The following is an 18771-nucleotide window of genomic DNA, read 5'->3' on the forward strand; positions in this document are numbered from 1 at the left end:
CTGAAAATCTGTTCTTTATTTTGATACAAAAAATAAACCCTTCAACCTGTAAAGAATGTCACTTGTTTTCATATTGTTGTAAAGCAAACTTATAGAATAGGAACATCTGCTACCAGCTCCAAGGATGTCATATATAGTTTAGAAAAAAATCATTGCTACTTGGATTCAAACCAACATCCGTGTGGAGGAAGGAGTAGCTAATTATCTCCACCTCCTGATTTTTCCATAATTTTACTAAATCATCACTAGGAAAGCTAGTAGTTGGGCTATCACATAATTATGCCAGAATTTGGTAACAGTGGTGAAAGCAGCCATCTGAATCCAGCTAAATTATAAGAACATGACCTTTTATTGTCCTTCTCTCTTGTTTCTGGAGTAGAAGGGCTCTATTTTATACCCCTATGGGCCGGCAGTAGGCTTGAGTTATAACGTGTAGATTCCTTTCGGTTATAGTTGTAAAAGAAGCCTTTAAATTCTTGAGGGTTTGACATCTCTTGGAAGGAAGTAAGCTAGGAGACACACTGCTGATCTGGATTTGCTTAGATGGAAAACATTTACACTAGGAATCCAGTTGATCGGCTGTTGAAATCACCAGGCTTGTATTGGTCAGCGAGTTCAGTCAGCTGATCGGGACACCATCCCCAGGCCTTTAAGTGATACATTTGAAGTTCTCATGGTGAAGTTGTGGCCTCGGCTCCATTAGCTCTGGTTATCTTCTTTGATTTTAATGCCTATCAGTCTTTACCAGCGGTAGCAGCCACTGCTTGGTAAAACTTTGCCACGAAGTCTGGCTCACTGATCTCCAGCTGCCTGACAAATTCATTGCGCTCCTGCTCAGCCCAACCTCGAAACCACTGATCCCAAAGACGTAGCTGGCACTCAAAGATACAAGGTGGTCGGTTTGCTCCAGACACGCTAAGCTGCTCCAGACTTTCCAGCAGTGGCTGCAATTTTCCCGGTACTGCCTTAGCTACCAGGTCCTGTAGGAAACGTTCACGCTGAGGACCTGACCAGCTGGCAAACCAGTGAAGAATACACTTCATCTCCTGGGAAGTGATGTAAGACATTGGGGGAGGGGAAGAGTTAGAAATATTGTCTGGTACCGAGGGTAAGGGAGAAGGGAAGGGTAGCGGCATCGAAGAGGAAGATGATCCCAGTGGCATCCTGAAACATAAGAGCACTGTTATATACTCTCTGGGTAGAGCAACCAAAATACAGCTTCCCAACAACACAGAATCTTATCACACTCAATCAACGTCTACAAAGAAAATTACTTTTCACCAATTTGGTTTACAGAAAAACAACAGGGTCCTTTATTTAGGTTATTATCCAACTTAGACAAGGTACTCAAGAATAACCTAATTTCATTATTTGCCAACCTTCCTCTCTCGTTTTCAAACCCATTACCCTTCCCAACCACTGCCTCCCTCCATCATTCTTATAAACAATCCAAAAATAACCAAAGCATTCCTTGTTCATTCTTTACCACCTAATTCTATGTTCCAGATTCAGTAAAGGAAAAACACCAACGATTAATATTGGTCCAACACATCTTCCCTAAAATGAAAAAAAGGTACACATTTTTTAATTTACCAAGCAGCTGGTCAGGGCCTAGATGCTAATCATTCCAGAGCTATCAACAGAAGGAAAAAAAAGAAAGGGAAAACATCATATATGACGAAAGAGCCTTCTCCGCAATGTGCATGTAGCCTCTGAAATATGCCAAGAACTTCATAACTCCATTATTTTCTTATATTTCCTGTAAAGCACCAGGAAAAATTAAAGAGCAGAGTTAGTGAAGGCGCCTTGTCCAAAATAAGATAACAAAGTAAGAAAAACAGAAGAAGCCAAGTGTTTATTCAGTACTGAAAAAACAGTCTAATTGGTTTGTTGGCTTAGGGATCTAACAACTGTTATACTGTTGTAGCTGTGTGACAGTTCATGTCTGAACAATTTTCCTTCATGTTTAATATAATACCTATTGATGACTTGCCATTGATTCGCATCACTAATGCAACTGGAAGGTCAGTCAACTTGAATAGTTTTCAAATCCCACAGTTTGAATCTCTAACAAGGAAAACAAACTACTTGCTTACGACCTATTTTACTGTTTGTGTTTCTTCTGCTCTAAATTGGAGTGTTTGTAGTGACAAAGAAAGGAACCCCGAAGCAATTAACATCAGTTCTGTACCAAAACGGTCCAGCCGAGGTTGCCTTTTCACAGTGGCCCTACAAGAAGCAATTCCTCCTAAAGGAATTTTATTCTCTTACTCGAAGAAAGGGCTAACTTTTCCCGAGTCTTGCGACATGGCTTCCACGGCAAGCTTAAGTTCAATTATCACGAATTAGTTCACAGGCTGGGTCGAAAGACACGGTGCTGCCACTTGCCACATTGGAGGCCACGGAGCCTGACATTCCGTGGTCCCAAAGAGCAACGTAGCCTTAGATGGGAGTGGCGGGGATTCGGAGGATGGGAGGCGGCAGCTGTTTCCGTAGGAGAGCAGGAGGCTTGCCCTACTAAGGGTAGCCCGTAAACACCGAGTCTGACCCGGCCCAGGGAGGTACTTCTACCCCGCTTACCTCCCCTTTCCTCTCACAGGGCACCCGGAGACCGTCACAAGAGTGTTTAGACTTCAACTATCGCCGCCGCTTCCAGGTTTCCTAAAAACCCTAAGGAGGGCCAGCCGGGAAGCCCACGCACTTCCGGTCCCGGACCAGCCCCAAACACCCAAGCGCCACAGCGTCTCAGCCTTAGGTCCGGAGATAGCCGAATAATTCCGATTATGGTTATGCCAGAGTCGAGAGCTTCCGAACAGATTCGATTCAAAGCCTCGGTAAGACGAAGAGAACCGAGCTCTGAAAGCAGGATGAGGGAGGGGGAGCGACTAGGAGGATGGAAAGAACCAATTGGTGCCGATGTGGAGACGGAAACACCCGAGAATTTCCGGAGGAACCCGGGGAGTTCTGAGTGGTAATCGAGGGGTTGACTATGGAAGTGGGCGGGGCCAACTCGGCACGTTCGAAGGGCGTTGGCGGAAATTACCGAAGATGCCCGAAGCCGTCGGGACGGACCCGAGTACCTCACGCAAGATGGCGGAGCTGGAGGAGGTGACTCTGGACGGGAAGCCTCTTCAGGCGCTGCGGGTGACCGACCTGAAGGCCGCACTGGAGCAGCGAGGCCTAGCCAAGAGCGGGCAGAAGAGTGCCCTGGTCAAGCGGCTCAAAGGGGTGAGTAGACGGCGTTGCCGGGGTGTCGGAGGGGAGCTGACCCGGTAGAGCCGAGTCTCTGCCGCGGCGCAGGCGCAGTGTCCGAGCTCGGCGCGAGCTCGCTCAGGCCGCCAGCGCCAGCCTCCGGATCCGCGCGCACGGTGGTTGGGGAGGCTCGCGCTGGAGTGGAAATAGCGCTGGTTCCCGCCTTAACGGTAGCGGCGCGATCCCAAAATGGGAGGGTGCGCGCTACTCTCCCGGAGTGTCTTAAGCTCCTTCCTCCTCCCCCACCCCCTCCTTGTTTGTGTCTGTGGTTTCGGCGCATGCGCTGCAGAAGGAGTTAAATCCCACTACAACCACCGGCGTTGCTGGCCTGAGGGGGGCGAGATGGGCTAGGTCGGAGTTAGGTGTTTAGTTGGGCAGAGGGGATGAGGGGTTGGTATCGGTATCGCAAAGAATAGAATTGGGGTAGGGCAAAAATGTCTGCTTGATTAGATTAGGAGGTGAGATGAAGAGAAACCTTGATCTGAAGGGACTTGGTTAGGGAGGGGTGTATAATTTATAGGGCGTCCAGAAGCAATTCGGGTGGATAAGAGTTTGGTGATTATTGATGAGAGAGGTGAGGCGGGCTGGTATATGTTGGGGTTTTGAATCGGTTTGAGTAGATTAGGGTGGGATTATCAAGAGGTAGATGGATGGATTGGTGTGTATAGGTTTGGTGTAAGCGGAGGGAAGGTGTGGATTTCTTGGTTTTAACTAGGGTAAGTTAGGATACGTGAAGAGTAACAGATTCGGGCTGGGTTGGCTCAAGGGTTAAGTTGGCAAACCGTTGCTTACATTGAAGCTGACAGTTCCGTGTGTGGAGGGATTGGATCAGGACACAGTTTATAGAGTCTGTGGTCATTTTGTTCTGTAGCCTCCTCTGAAATTTTTATAAATTTGGTAAATCTAGGTGCCACTCTTTTGGAAACGATACAAGTTCACTCAAGTAGATCTAGTCCTGGGTAACTGACCGAGGAATTCAGTCAGGCTAAAACCATGTTGGTTTCATGTATTTGAACCTGGTTTGAATATTTGAAGTGAAGGGCCAGATTTAGAAGGGACACTACTCAGAAGTGCAGAAGATAATAGGGATTGTAGTACTGGTTCTGTCACTGTCACTGATTTTATTGCATAGCCACATTTTCCCAATATGCCTGCATTTTACATCTGTACATTTGGGAGCAGTAACCATGGCTACCTTTAAGGGTCTTCTGAAGACGAATGAGGACGGAATTAGTAAAGGGCTTTTAGGTCCCTGGAAGAGGAGTACAGTTTAAGTGTGTACGGTTAGTCATTGCCTTTGATGAAGAGATTGGGGGAGGGTTTTTTTCCTCCTGGTTTCTGACTTTTGCCCTTCTCTATACCAGGCTCTAATGCTAGAAAATTTACAGAAACACTCAACACCCCATGCTGCATTCCAGCCAAATTCCCAGGTAAGAAAGAAGGTTCACTAGAAGGGGGGGCTCTTTGGATGCACGGAGACATGGAAGGACATGATGTTGTATATTTGATGCTTGATTTCTCACCAGTATTTTCCTCAGTTCCCTGGGTTGAAAATGTTTTCATACTAGGACAGTTGAATTCTAATAAAGAATTCATGAATCAGAAGAGCTGTTAGTTAATTTCTGATTCTTGAAATGGTGTGTTCAGAAAGATGTGGCTCTACTTGATTAAGTGGAGTACAAGGATCTGAAGGCATTTGTTTGACATCAATTTGGAAAAAGTAGTTGATGTCTTTGAATGTAGATATGAGTAGACAATCAACAGGGCAGTATAGGAAAATACTTGCTGATCAAGAAGAATTCTTGTGTTGACATAGATTTTCCAAGAATTCAGTCCTTTGGAAATCATCCACCATTGCTAGTTTTAATATTAACTGTGCAGTTACTCCTAAACGTCATTAATTGCTGTTACTTTGGGCAAGAAACTTAACCTTTGGAGGCCTTGGCTTCCTCAGTTTCCCTGTGTGTAAGATGAGAAAGAGTTGGACTAGATCCATAGTTTTATAACTACTCTGTTGGGATCTTGTGGAGCTGCTTTTGGAGACTTCCTAGAGAAAATTTCTTCCCAAATGAGCAGGGGTTCACATTCCCCTCTTAAACTAAATTAGATCTACTTCTGTCTGCTTTGAATATTGAGTTTCTGCATAAGATTTCTTTGGAAGAAATCATTCCCAGTTTCAAAAAAAAAAGTCTTAGGCTGTGTGGTCTCCTAAGATTCTTTTCAGCTTTTAACATCCCCTCATTATATTGTGTCATGCACTTAAAGGAAAAATCCAGGTCTTTGTTAGTGCAGTGGTGTGCAGCTCCAGTACTAGATGAAGCCCCAACATACAGTGGAAAAACAAGAGAGCTTTCCTAGTCCCTTGTTATTAGCTCATGAAGCTGAAAGTATAATCTAACTAGCTTACAGAGGTTAAGTATTTTAACAGGCATAAGAAACTGCATAAGTTAATCACTTTACCATTCTATTCCTTTTGCCGATTACATTTGCAACTTTGAAGTTTTGCTTTTTTAACATAGGTTTTTTGCAACAAATACATACGTTCTCTAATACTTGCAACCCACGCTTCATCAGTGTCCACTGACTACCAAGAGACTCATCTCTATTTTAGGGGGAAAAAAAAACATTTACCACGCTTAGGAAAGATGACTAATGACATAGAAAGTATTTATTCAGATTTTTTTCCTTTTTCTGGAGTTCTAATAGGACTTGCTAAGCAAGAAGCTTCTCGGGAAGAGGACTTGTGAAGAGAAAGCTGAAGGGCAGAAGAGTGACATGGGAGTCTGTGTTGCAGAAAAAAATGGGAAAAGGGATTAAGCTCCTGGATTTTAAAAATTGTTACCAAAGATTTCTTCTCACCCAGAGAAAATGGAGTTAGAACTCTGTCTAAATGCTGAATCCCTTTTCTTAGTCTCTTGCTTTCAGGCTTTTAAGTCTAGTAGTTGAATTTTGGAGATGTTTAACAAAATGTTTCCTGGATAGGTGGAGGTTGATCTTTTGTGTGAACAAAAGATGAATTAGTATGAACTAGTATTTTTTTCCTTCAGTTTTTGATATTATTAAAAGGAAAATTTAGATTATCTTTATATAATTTAGATTATCTAAAAATTTAGACTAAAAGGCATAATTTTATAGGAATTTTTATTTTTTTGAATTATTTGTGTATCATTCTTTGGCTGGGAACTGAATATTTAAAATAAAAAATTATGTGTGCAGTTCCTCTTTGCCATCTTTTGTGAATCGTAGGGCTATATATTTTGGTCCTCAACTTAGGAGTAGCTTAGAAAAGGGCCCTCCAACATTTTCCGTATCTTTCCATGGAATTTTGTACCTTGCGTTTCCCTGGTTTGTTTTCCTAGACTATCTTTTTCCATGTCTTCTACACAGATTGGCGAGGAAATGAGCCAGAACAGTTTCATAAAGCAGTATCTGGAAAAGCAGCAGGAGCTGCTTAGGCAGCGTCTGGAACGTGAAGCTCGAGAAGCTGCAGAACTTGAAGGTAAGCCCAGACTGTCACTTCTTACAAGGAGTTCTTCCTGCTTATTCCTTTCACTGAGTAGATGGGCCTGTTTCACTAGGCAGTTTCAGGAATATAAGTCAGGCTGAGACTGCCAGTTATTTTCTTTGGTAGTTTATGGAGCCAAGTGAGTTACTATTTACCTTTTGTCAGGGAAGAAGACACTTAATTTGACTGTCTTGACTAGAAGAGCATTCCTGCCAACAGGAAGAGTTATAAGTAAATTAAGCTACCCTTTAGATGAACAAGAGCCTTATCTTAGGGAGTTTTTCTCTATGGACAGTGCTCTTTTTAGTATATACTCTGTATCCGTGACTTTGCCTGACCTCCTTCACTCCTCTACATATTCCCACATGCTGAGCCCTTCACTCCCTCCCTGCCCCGACCCAATCTGTACTTTGCAGAAGCTTCAGCTGAGTCGGAGGACGAGATGATCCATCCCGAGGGAGTGGCTTCCCTGCTGCCTCCTGACTTTCAGAGCAGCCTGGAGAGACCAGAGCTGGAGCTCAGCAGACATTCACCCAGTACGTATCTCCCTCCCCACTGCGCTGTTTTGTCAATCCTGCGTAGTTGGTGGGGGGAGGTAGTTACACCTCCTTTCATGCTAAGCCTCCATTAAAGTCCCAGGGCAATTCTGTGACAGTGTTATTTGACATCTGTTTTTCATGGAAATTATGTCCTTTTTGAAGTCTGCGTTCACCTCTATGTTGTGTTGACCTCTCAGTATTTTATGAGGCAGTCTGATTTTTCTTCTCATCTGTATACCTCTCTAACTTCCTCTGCCTCTGAATTTAGCAACAGTCACAACTCTTTTTCATCTCTTCACCAATTGTATATATTGTGTGTTACACATCCAGTCATCCCCCCAAATGGGCATCTGCAGTTTATTAATTCATTCAACAAGTTTTTACAAGTAAAAACTTGCCTGTTGTATGCCAGGCTTTTGCTAGGCACCAGGAATATAGTAGAGAAAAAGTCTACTGACAAGTCTCTGTCATAATGAAAGATATGACAAGTCTCTGTCATAATGAAACATACAGTCTAGTGAGAAGATGGACATTAAACAAATTATTACATAATTAACTGGAGTTATGCTGTGTACTATGAGAGGCAGTGCAGAGTATTATTTGAGCATATTACGGGGATCTCAAACCCAGTGTGTGGAATTGGCTCAGGTAAGATTAATTTTTTCACATTTAAAAAAATGTTAAGCACCCACTTTTGCATAGTATCTCAAGCAAAAGTCTGTAAATGCAGCCTTTGTCTTCTAGGAACTACCTGTCAAAACAGTGTGCCTTTAGGGGAACATGCGTATAAGACATGTGAATAGTAGGTAGATAAAGTAAACCAGTGTGTAAATTAACAAGTATTTTGAATGATTATTAATGTTAGTGGTCATGGAGAAGGTGATCATTCCATATTTAATACTTCTAGAATGTATAGAAGTTGCTAGCTCTTCTGGTTAATATGGAACTCTTTCTGGAAAGCAGATTTTTAGGAGGTATTTAATGATGGGAGAGAAATAATTTCTTTTAGAGATCTCTTTTCTCTTCAAAATAAAAACAGCAAACCACCAATTGATCCATTTTGCTTTTAGCACTCTTTTTTTCCCCGATTGTAAAGCCATGTGGAAGGGGAAAACTCTTTTATAAATTAGTTGTCAGCATTGCTTCTTAAATAAAAATGAGCCGAAAAATTACGTATAGAATTCCTGCTGTATACGTGTCTCTATGCTAGAGTGTGTGGGGAGTCAGCACATTGTAAAATCTATTAGGGAGAGAGAAGACAACTGAACATAAAACTAACAATGGAAGCTGGTATGTTTTAAGTGACATACAAGTAGTACGGACACACGTACCACCGGAATTCCAAAGAGTAAAAAATTCTCTGAGGATTAGAGAGATTAGAGAGAGCCTCATGAAGGAGGTGTAGGATTTGAGTGAGCCTTAGAAATACGTAGGATTTGAGTTGGCACAGAGAAGACAAAAGGGTATTTTTAGGAAGGAACAAAGGCACAGAGGTAGGAAGGAAGGTGATATTTAATTTTAAAGGTAATGGGGGAACCATTGAAAATTCTTGATAGCAATATGATTTGATAAGGAAGTCTTGAAAAAGAGAGAGCCTCTTTCTGTTCTAAATGTAACTTGAAGTGAAAATGAGGAATGTCCTGAAATAGATATAGGGTTTCAAAAGCAAGTAAAGATTTAGAGTGAGGAAGGTGGCCAGTAGTCTCTTAAGTGCTTTGTGTCTTCAGCAGGACTATGCCTATGGCTGTAATTGTTGGAGGAGGGGAAAAAAAACAGGTGAAAGGAAAGAGGTGAAAAAAAAGTAAGAAATGAATGTAGTAAATTGTAGAATACAACAAACAATTGCTGTGTGTCCTCTTCGGTATACTCTATCCATAAACTTTCCTACCTCTGATCTTGGCTAGAATGTGAATTTCATAACAGATGTGGCATAAAATTTGGTCAAGGTCCTAAATGGAGTGGTAGTTTGGAGTTCTAGCAGTACTTGGTTGGATCGGTAGTAATACCTGGAGTTTACCCAGAAATTAGATTTTTTTCAGGTGTACAGCGTCAGTCTGCCGTGGGCTCATAAACTATTAGGCTTCCAGCTTATTTGTTAGCTTTGGATGTTTGGGGTTCCTTATTTAGTAAGATTTTGATTAAAGTAAGGTTCCTAGTAACATATTTTGGTAATCAGTAGTGGTACCTGAGGATTTTTTTTTTTTTAATAAATTTATTTATTTATTTTGGCTGCATTGGGTCCTCGCTGCGCGCAGGCTTTCTCTAGTTGCAGCGAGCGGGGGCTACTCTCCGTTGCAGTGCGCAGGCTTCTTGTTGCGGTGACTTCTCTTGTGGAGCACGGGCTCTAGGCGCGTGGGCTTCAATAGTTGTGTCTTGCGGGCTCTAGAGCACAGGCTCAGTAGTTGTGGCACGTGGGCTTAGTTGCTCTGCGGCATGTGGGATCTTCCCGGACCAGGGCTCGAACCCGTGTCCCCTGCATTGGCAGGTGGATTCTTAACCGCTGCACCACCAGGGAAGCCCCTGGATATTATTTTTTTTAAGAATATGAATTCCTGGGCCCTGCCCCAAGAATCTCAAAGAATGTAAGTCCTGAGACCTTACATTTTTAAAAAGTCCCCTGGTAGTTCTGTTGATCAGCTCAGTTTATGAATGACTAAATGAAAGAATAGTTTTTCAGCATTATAGTTAATCAAGATCCTTGGCTTATTATATGCCAGCAACCTCGCATTAATGTGCTGTAGTCACAATCCCAAATAGGAAGGAAAAATTGGTTTATAAAATCCTGCCTGGCTCTCCGTCTTGACTTCATATCTTTCCATCACTTTCTTCAGATTTTTCTAAGATGTTGGGAGTCAGTATTCACCCTCCATAGTCAGAAGTTGCCTCCTAGATCATGACTGGGTATACAACAGTCCTTATTATCTTCAGTTAATTTTTCCAAAAAGAGCCCACTCTAGGAAAATTAGGAGGAAAAATACAAAAACATTTAAAAATGGATATTCAGAATACAGATTGATTAACAAAGGTATAGCCCCAGGGGATCTCAGCCAGCCTTTGGCTTACAGAGCATTTAGCCCTCATTCCTGTTCTTGTGTTAAATCTGGATGCTGAGATTATAAAGAAATGTTAGGTAAGTTACTTATACAGCTAACATGAGTCAGATTTAGGGTTGGCATCATTGCCAGGTCTCCATTCTCTTAATTTCTGCTGCTTTTTCATACCCAAGGATACCCTCTGGCCACAGGCTTTGCTCTGATCTCTGTAGCTACCTAACCTGGATCCTGCAAATCCTGCCCAGGGATTTGTTTTCCAAGATGAAGAAACTACCTTCCTATATGACCCTTAAACATTCTTCAGTCTGTTTTTTTTGTTTGGTTTTTTGTGGGGTTTTTTGCCAAGCTGTGCGGCATCCGGGATCCTCTGATCGGGGATCGAACCTGTGCTCCCTACGTTGGGGGAGCACAGAGTCTTAACCACTGGACCACCAGGGAAGGCCCCATTCTTCACTTTAATACATTCTACACTGCCTTTGCTCTCCTGAAGGCTTCTGGCTTTGGAATCTTAGAAATCTTACATTCACCCTGGCTTGCTTTTTAACTCCTGAAATACATTTATTAACCTGTTACCAGTATTCGTACTAAAGTATTCTTTGCTAAAGGTGCTCAGTTTCTGCACACATTATTAACATCTGGCTGAAGACACTCATGTGGCCATGTTCACATAATAGAAGATGGCACCTTTCCCAGAACCTTGTCTGCATCACATCAGCTCCTTACAAGGAGCTGGAAGAAATTCCTCATCTCTTTCTTATATTTTGTATTGCTTACTAGGCTCTTGTTTTCATGTCTGAGGTTCCCCTCCAGTTGTCATTTTCTTTGCAAAACAGTGATGTCCAGAACTTTCTGACCAGCCCTTCCCATTTTTCCCACATCTCTTTGATGACTTATTAGGCAAGTGCTTCTAGAGGAGGGATCATCTAGAATCCTGTCATTGCAGTTTTACAGTATCAAAATAACATTATGATCTAATAGAATAGCATACAGTTTATAATTGATGGAGATAAAGGCTATTTGCTTGTGCAAACCTAATTTTAAAATCACAGCTCCAGAACTCTTATTTGATCTGTTTAGCACATTTATCTCTGGTAAACTTTGTACGTGCCTTTTTTCCCCCCTTAAAATCACATTTATTTATTCAGAGCATATATGTGCTTTGTTATTCACTGCAAAGCATCTTTGGTATATGTGCTTGTAACACTTACTTTTAAGTTGAAAATAAACAACAAAGAGAATGTTTCTTATATAGAACTTGCAGTGGTAAAAGCAAGTACTTGGGTTGGCTAGGCCTGTGAATTTTAACTGTTCATAGTATTTGAGGCGTATCAGAGAATCTCTCCTGTAGGTTTTCCCTCCAGGGTATAGGATTTTATTGTTTTAAAAATGTTTGTTTTCTTATTACAAAAAGTAGTGTGTATTCATTAGAAAATTTTTGGAAAAACAGGAAAAAACAGGTTTTCGTTTGTTTTATTTGGCTGCGCTGTGCAGCTCGTGGGATCTTAGTTCCCCTACCAGGGATCGAACCTGGGCCCCGGCAGTGAAAGCACCGAGTCCTTACCAATAGACCACCAGGGAATTCCCTAATTTTTTAAAATTTTTATAGGCGTATAGTTGATTTACAATGTTGTGTTAGTTTCAGGTGTACTGTAAAGTGAATCACTTATACATATATATCCACTCTTTTTTAGATTCTTTTCCCATATAGGCCCTTTAAACAGGTTTTTAAGTCATCAGAAGTCCCACAAACAAAAATAACCACAGTTGATAGTTTGCTATATAATTTTCCAGTCTTTTCTTTGCCTATTTATAAGCTTAAGATATCTGCAATTTTCAAATCTTTACCTTCCCTCCAACCTGGGTAACTTTTTCTTCTTCTTTTTATTTTTATCTTTTAATTTATTTTATTTGTTTTTGGCTGCGTTGGGTCTTCGTTGCTGCATGCGGGCTTTCTTTAGTTGTGGCGCACGAGCTTTCTCTAGTTGCGGTGAGCGGGGGCTACTCATCGTTGTGGTGCACGTGCTCCTCATTGTGGTGGCTTCTCTTGTTGCGGAGCACGGGCTTCAGGCAAACGGGCTCAGTAGTTGTAGCTTGCAGGCTCTAGAGTGCAGGCTCAGTAGTTTTGGCGCACGGGCTTAGTTGCTCCGCGGCATGTGGGATCTTCCCCAACCAGGGCACGAACCCGTGTTCCCTGCATTGGCAGGTGGATTCTTTTTCTTTTTTTCTTTTTTTCTTTTTTTTTTTTTTTTGCAGTACGCAGGCCTCTCACTGTTGTGGCCTCTCCCGTTGCGGAGCACAGGCTCCAGACGCGCAGGCTCAGCGGCCATGGCTCTCAGGCCCAGCTGCTCCGCGGCACGTGGGATCTTCCCGGACCGGGGCACAAACCCATGTCCCCTGCGTCGACAGGCGGACTCTCAACCACTGCACCACCAGGGAAGCCCTGGCAGATGGATTCTTAACCACTGCACCACCAGGGAAGCCTCTTCTTTTTTTCTTTTTTTTTTTTTAATTCTTGAGCATCTGGATAGTGATTTTTTTTAAGACATTATTTTTTTAGAGCAGTTTTAGGTTCACAGCAAAATCGTAAAGGTACAGAGATTTCTCATACACCCTCTGCCCCCACATATGCATAGCCTCTCTTAATATCAACATCCCGCACCAGAGTGGTACATTTTTTACAACGGGTGAACATACACTGACACATCATAATCACCCAAAGTCTATAGTTTACCTTAGGGTTCATTCTTGATGTTGTACATTCTGTGGGTTTGGACAAATGTATAATGACATGTATCCATCATTAGAGTATCATACCAGGGTATTTTCACTGCCCTAAAACTCCTCTTTGCTCTGCCTGTTCATCCCTCCCTCCACCCTCTGTCTTTTTTTTTTCTTTTTTGTTAAACTACAATAAGTCAGCTTCTTTCCCTTATTTTGATACATGCCAAGGAGCTTTTCCTGAAATTCATGGAAAAGGTTTTCTTTTGCTTTTCCTCATTTTGTAATTTAACCTATTCCAGGTCATTTAATTATGAAATTATTGATTATTATAGGCACCACATTATTTATTAATATCTTACAGATTACTCTTTAAATCTTTGCTGAAGAATCTGACCTGTCACTGAATATCCTAACCCTAGTTCCTGTACACACACCTGTAATGCAAGTCTTTATTCTCTAACCCAGATATGAAATGGTATATATTCAAAGATCCTGTTAATCAAGTGATCATGGAGTAAAGTTTTATGAAATATGTGCAGTCTTCTAGTTCATTCTGTAAGTTTCTTTTCTTCTTTTAGTTACAGAAGCAGAGACTAGTTTAGTTTAGATTGCTGGAATAAAATAAGAGAGAAGACCTTGGATTAGAGCTCACACCATCTGCTTTATTTGCACTAGTTTAAATACTGTTAGGGTAGCACAGGTTTTTATGGATCATTTAAAGCTTTTGTACTGTATCGTACGTATCTGAAATATAATTATATTTAGGCTGTTTTCTAAACTGGTTCACATCAATATTTGCATTGCTACTCTGTAATATTTTAACACTGGTAGGAAACGTAGAGGTCTTCCGGTCCATCCCCTCCATTTTCTCAGTCAAGACACTGAGACCCAAATTATTTAAGTGATTTACCCACAGTTACCTTCCTTCATGGAATGTAAGTGAAATTTTTTTCCAGTTTTACATGGAGTTGTTATTTGGAATGACCAACCTGTGCCCCCTGCAGTGTAAGCATGGAGTCTTAACCACTGAACTGCCAGGGAAGTCCACAAGCTTTCTTTTAATAGTAGAGCTTATTTTTCTTTAAAATAATCTCACCTTGAGCTCCATATATAAAACATAATTGAGAGGGGCCATTTCTGAAGCCCTGAGCCCTGAAAATCATTTCTCTTAAGTACTTATATCATGAGATTATTGTTTTACAAACTGGTATATTAATCATGATGTTTTGGTCAAAACTAGTGGTGGCAATAGGCAGTCCAAAAAAATGGACACTGAACACAGTGGAGTCTTGGGCTTTGATTCAGTGACAAAACATTTTACAGAAATAAATGTACTTTGTGCTAGACAATTTGAAGCCCTTGGTAGTTATTTTACATTTATTTGAATTATTTGTAATATGTGAATTGGCTTTGTGACATTAAAAACATTCCAGATGTGCATAGCAGGAATTATCAACATGACCCTGACCCTTAGGGCTTTATATAGTCTTTTCTTCCACATAGAAGTCAGAGAGATTAATACAGATATGTATTGAGCCGCTCATATGCTTTGATCGATTGAATTTTAGAAAGCAGTCTTGAATGAATGTTCATGTTATGAGTCTGACTTGGTTTTTTTTCATTTGATAGGAAAAAGCGCCTCTATTTCTGAAGAGAAAGGTGAATCTGATGATGAGAAACCAAGGAAAGGAGAAAGACGATCATCCAGAGTCAGACAGGTAACTCAGTTACCTCTGAAAGCATCCTTCACCTCTTTGGGTAATGCCTTGGATATCTCCTCCTCCTCCTCTTTTTCCTCAAACTATTTCAGAGTTGGTATCTCTCTAGCTTTCTGTATAGTCATCTCCTTTCTCTTCGTAATCATTTTTCTTGTTTTTTGTTTTCTAATTTATATCTGCTCTGGCCTTTGGATTTCTTTTTTAGCCATGCTGTGAGCATGTGGGATCTTAGTTCCCTGACCAGGGATCGCACCCACATCCCCTGCATTTGGAAGTGTGGTGTCTTAACCCCTGAACTGCCAGGGAAGTCCCTGGCCTTCGAATTTCTAAACGAATATATAAAAAAGTAACTGTGGGACTTCCCTGGTGGCGCAGTGGTTGAGAGTCCGCCTGCCGATGCAGGGGACACGGGTTCGTGCCCCAGTCTGGGAAGATCCCACATGCCGCGGAGCAGCTGGGCCCCGTGAGCCATGGCCGCTGAGCCTGGCGTCCGGAGCCTGTGCTCCGCAACAGGAGAAGCCACAATAGTGAGAGGCCCGTGTACCTCAAAAAAAACAAAACAAAACAAAACAAATAAAAAAATAACTGTGAAAGTTAGTAGGCTGGTCTGTATTCCTAAGGTAGCACATTATTAGAAAAGATATAATTCATTATTCAATTAAAACCTTAAAGCTGTATGATACAGTGTTAAGTAAACAGTATACAAAAGCATATGTATAGTGTAATTATAACTGTGGAAAAGAAACAATGGGAAAAAATTAAATATACCCCAAAGATGATCAAAATAATCACATTTATTGATAATAGGTCAGTCCCGCCCCCACCCCCTTTCTAGATGTTCAGTTTATATATATATATATATATTTTTTTTTTTTTTCTTTCTTTTGGTATGCGGGCCTCTCACCTCTGTGGCCTCTCCTGTTGCGGAGCACAGGCTCCGGACGCGCAGGCTCAGCGGCCATGGCTCACGGGCCCAGCTGCTCCGCGGCATGTGGGATCTTCCCGGACCGGGGCACGAACCCGTGTCCCCTGCATCGGCAGGCGGACTTTCAACCACTGCGCCATCAGGGAAGCCCTATATTTATTTTTAAAGCTTGACGCTAACAAATGAAGTACTAGCAGTTTCATTATTTTATTCTTTTTGGTCACTCTATTTTGATTCCTGTAAGAGCCCATACTAGTCACGCATGTCTCTTGTCGCATTTGTTTTCTGTGTTGCTGAAAGCGTATATCATTGAGTTTCTTCGTCATGTGTGTGTCTTGTGAGATACTTTTTCTCCTCTGTTGATAGTGAGCAAATATACTTGGAACCATTGAATATTTTTTCTTTCAGGCAAGAGCAGCTAAACTCTCTGAGTGCAGCCAGGCTGCTGAGGAGGAAGAGGATCAAGAAACACCTTCCAGAAATCTGAGGCTCAGAGCAGATCGAAATTTGAAAACTGAAGAGGAAGAAGAAGAGGATGAGGAAGAGGAAGAAGAGGAGGAAGAGGAGGAGGACGATGATGAGGGACAAAAATCTAGGGATGCACCAGTCCTGAAGCAGTTTAAGGAAGAAGAGGGGGAAGAGAAGCCCAGTGTAAAAGTTGAGGAGGTAATGGATGAGAGATCCCAAACTATAAGATCCCAGGAACAGGAGGGGTTAGAGAGAGGAGGGAGAGTTACAAGGTCCCAGGAAGAGGCCAGAAGAAGTCATCTGGCCAGACATCAGCAGGAGAAAGAGATGAAAACAGCTTCTCCCCTTGAGGAAGAAGAAAGAGAAATAAAACCTTCAAAAAGCTTGGAGGAAAAATCCAAGTCCCCTTCCCCTCCTCGATTGACTGAAGATCTGGAGAAGGCCCCTGTTGTGCTACAACCAGAGCAAACTGCTAGTGAGGAGGAGACTCCCCCACCTTTACTTACCAAGGAAGCATCTTCTCCACCACCTAATACACAACTCCAGAGTGAAGAAGAAATAGAACCCATGGAAGGCCCAGCCCCTCCTGTCCTTATTCAGTTGTCTCCTCCTAATACAGATGCTGAGGCCAGGGAGCTCTTACTGTCTCAGCATACTGTGCAGTTGGTGGGAGGTCTGTCTCCTTTGTCAAGCCCTGCAGACACCAAAGTAGAATCTCCAGTAGAGAAAGTGCCAGAGGAGAGTGTCCTGCCTCTAGTTCAGAAAAGCACACAAGCTGAATCCTCAACCCAGAAGGGTCTTGAAACTGAATCAGAAAAATCAGCTCAACCACTCCCTCTAAAAATCGAGGAATTCACACTGGCCAAAGGGATCACGGAGGAATCTTTGGAACAGAAGGAAGGCAGGAGGGCTTCTCATACTCTTGTCCCAAGCCACAGATTGAAACGGTCAGCTGACTCATCCTCTAGCCGATCCTCCTCATCGTCATCCTCCAGTTCTAGATCAAGATCTCGCTCTCCTGACAGCTCAGGCTCTCAGTCTCATTCACCTCCAAGATCCAAGCAGAGAGATGTATCTCAGGCAGGTACTCATTCCAACCCTCGTGGTAGACCCAAGATGGGCTCCAGGTCAACATCAGAATCCAGGTCCCGTTCCCGTTCCCGTTCACGTTCAGCGTCAAGCAACAGCAGAAAAGTAAGTGTGGGAGAATCCTGGGTGCGTTGATGTTCTGTCTGTACTGCAGTGTTTTTCAGCCCCTGGAGAATCTATCATGATTTCCAGCAGAAAAGCTTCCTTTAAGTCCCCAGTTCAGTGATTACTTTCTTCTCATTTCGGAGTCTCACTTCCAACTCATTGATTCCTAAGTTGGGTCCTTTTTCAATTTGATTCCCTTTGATTGCAAAGAAAGCTGAATCCATACCCATTTCCTCTGCTAGACTATAAACTTCTTGAGGGTATGGACATGCCTTTTTATGTGTGTATCCCAGTACCCAGCACCTAGTTGGGAGTTGATAAACAATTTGTTGAGTAATCTAGGAAGTCAGGGAGGTCACTAAATGAAACAGGAATAAACCTAGGGAAAGATTTAAATAAAATCTTTGAATAAAAAGATCTAAAGTATTAAGTTGGAAAACTCAGTGATGTACTGAATATATGGCATATAAAATAATTTGCCTAATGTGTTTCATTTCTTTAGTCTCTGAGCCCTGGAGTCTCCAGGGACAGCAGCACCAGCTACACTGAAACCAAAGATCCCTCTTCTGGTCAGGAGGTTGCAACTCCACCATTGCCACAGCTTCAGGTCCTTGAGCCAAAGGAGAGGACTTCCACCTCAACCTCTATCCGAGTGAGGCGTATGAGCCAACCTGAGCCAGCTGAAAAGCATGTGACCCAGAGGTTACAGCCTGAGCGGGTAGGGTATTATGCCCCTTCCCTAAGAGGGAGACGGAGGATTAGGCATGATTTTCCCTTTTGTCTTAGCTATAAAACTGAAAGTGCAGTCTGGATAAGGTTCAATAGAAATGGAGAAGGTTGGGGAAACCTGTTAGAGTCTACTTTTTTTTTTTTTTGCGGTATGCGGGCCTCTCACTGTTGTGGCCTCTCCCGTTGCGGAGCACAGGCTCCGGACGCGCAGGCTCAGCGGCCATGGCTCACGGGCCCAGCCGCTCCGCGGCATGTGGGATCTTCCCGGACCGGGGCACGAAGCCGCGTCCCCTGCATCGGCAGGCGGACTCTCAACCACTGCGCCACCAGGGAAGCCCCTAGAGTCTACTTTTATTTCCAAATCCCTGGTTCATGAAAGTTCTCCATGAGGCTGAGCAGCAGGGTTCTCATCTTCAGGGCTCTCAAGGTCAGTTCTTCCTCGGAACATCTCTCCCTTTTTTCTGCCCAAAAGGAAGCCTTTTCTCAGTTCTCTCAAAGAAGAATTTTAATAAAATGATTTTTGGCATAGAAATTCTGTAAGCAATATTCCATTCCACTTTCTTAAATGAAATAATGAAGATAAATAGAGTTATGTGTGGAGCTGGTACTGTGTATGTTGTGCTCTGCCTTTTACCAACTCCACGTTATAGAAAAGGAACCAAGCAGA

The 18771-nt window shown here is 42.5% G+C and overlaps 2 protein-coding genes across 4 annotated transcripts in view; one reads left to right on the forward strand and one right to left on the reverse strand.

Moving 5' to 3' along the window:
- Positions 1-11: 11 nt before the first annotated feature.
- On the reverse strand, positions 12-2679 carry LOC309958341 (uncharacterized protein C14orf119 homolog). Of its 3 annotated transcripts, none has more exons than XM_082834141.1 (2): positions 2581-2679; positions 12-1164 (listed from the first exon to the last, which is right to left on the reverse strand). In XM_082834141.1, the coding sequence occupies exon 2, from the start codon at positions 1161-1163 to the stop codon at positions 735-737; it is 429 nt and encodes a 142-aa protein (XP_082690267.1). In that variant the 5' UTR covers position 1164; positions 2581-2679; the 3' UTR covers positions 12-734. The 3 variants fall into 3 exon arrangements, 2 of the variants coding, with proteins under 2 accessions (XP_082690267.1, XP_082690266.1); XM_082834140.1 differs by lacking the exon at positions 2581-2679 and adding an exon at positions 2272-2385; XR_014326018.1 differs by having other exon boundaries at positions 946-1046.
- A 222-nt stretch (positions 2680-2901) lies between these two features.
- The window catches only part of ACIN1 (apoptotic chromatin condensation inducer 1), a 32837-nt gene continuing 16967 nt past the window's right edge, over positions 2902-18771 (forward strand). The window contains 7 exon segments of the mRNA XM_082854163.1: positions 2902-3228; positions 4617-4682; positions 6640-6751; positions 7174-7293; positions 14700-14788; positions 16122-17375; positions 17878-18093. Of these exon segments, the coding sequence (XP_082710289.1) occupies positions 2917-3228; positions 4617-4682; positions 6640-6751; positions 7174-7293; positions 14700-14788; positions 16122-17375; positions 17878-18093 (2169 nt within the window). The 5' untranslated portion in view covers positions 2902-2916.

Source organism: Leucopleurus acutus (genome assembly GCF_964270905.1).
Source record: "Leucopleurus acutus genome assembly, chromosome: 1".
Lineage (NCBI taxonomy): Eukaryota > Metazoa > Chordata > Mammalia > Artiodactyla > Delphinidae > Leucopleurus > Leucopleurus acutus.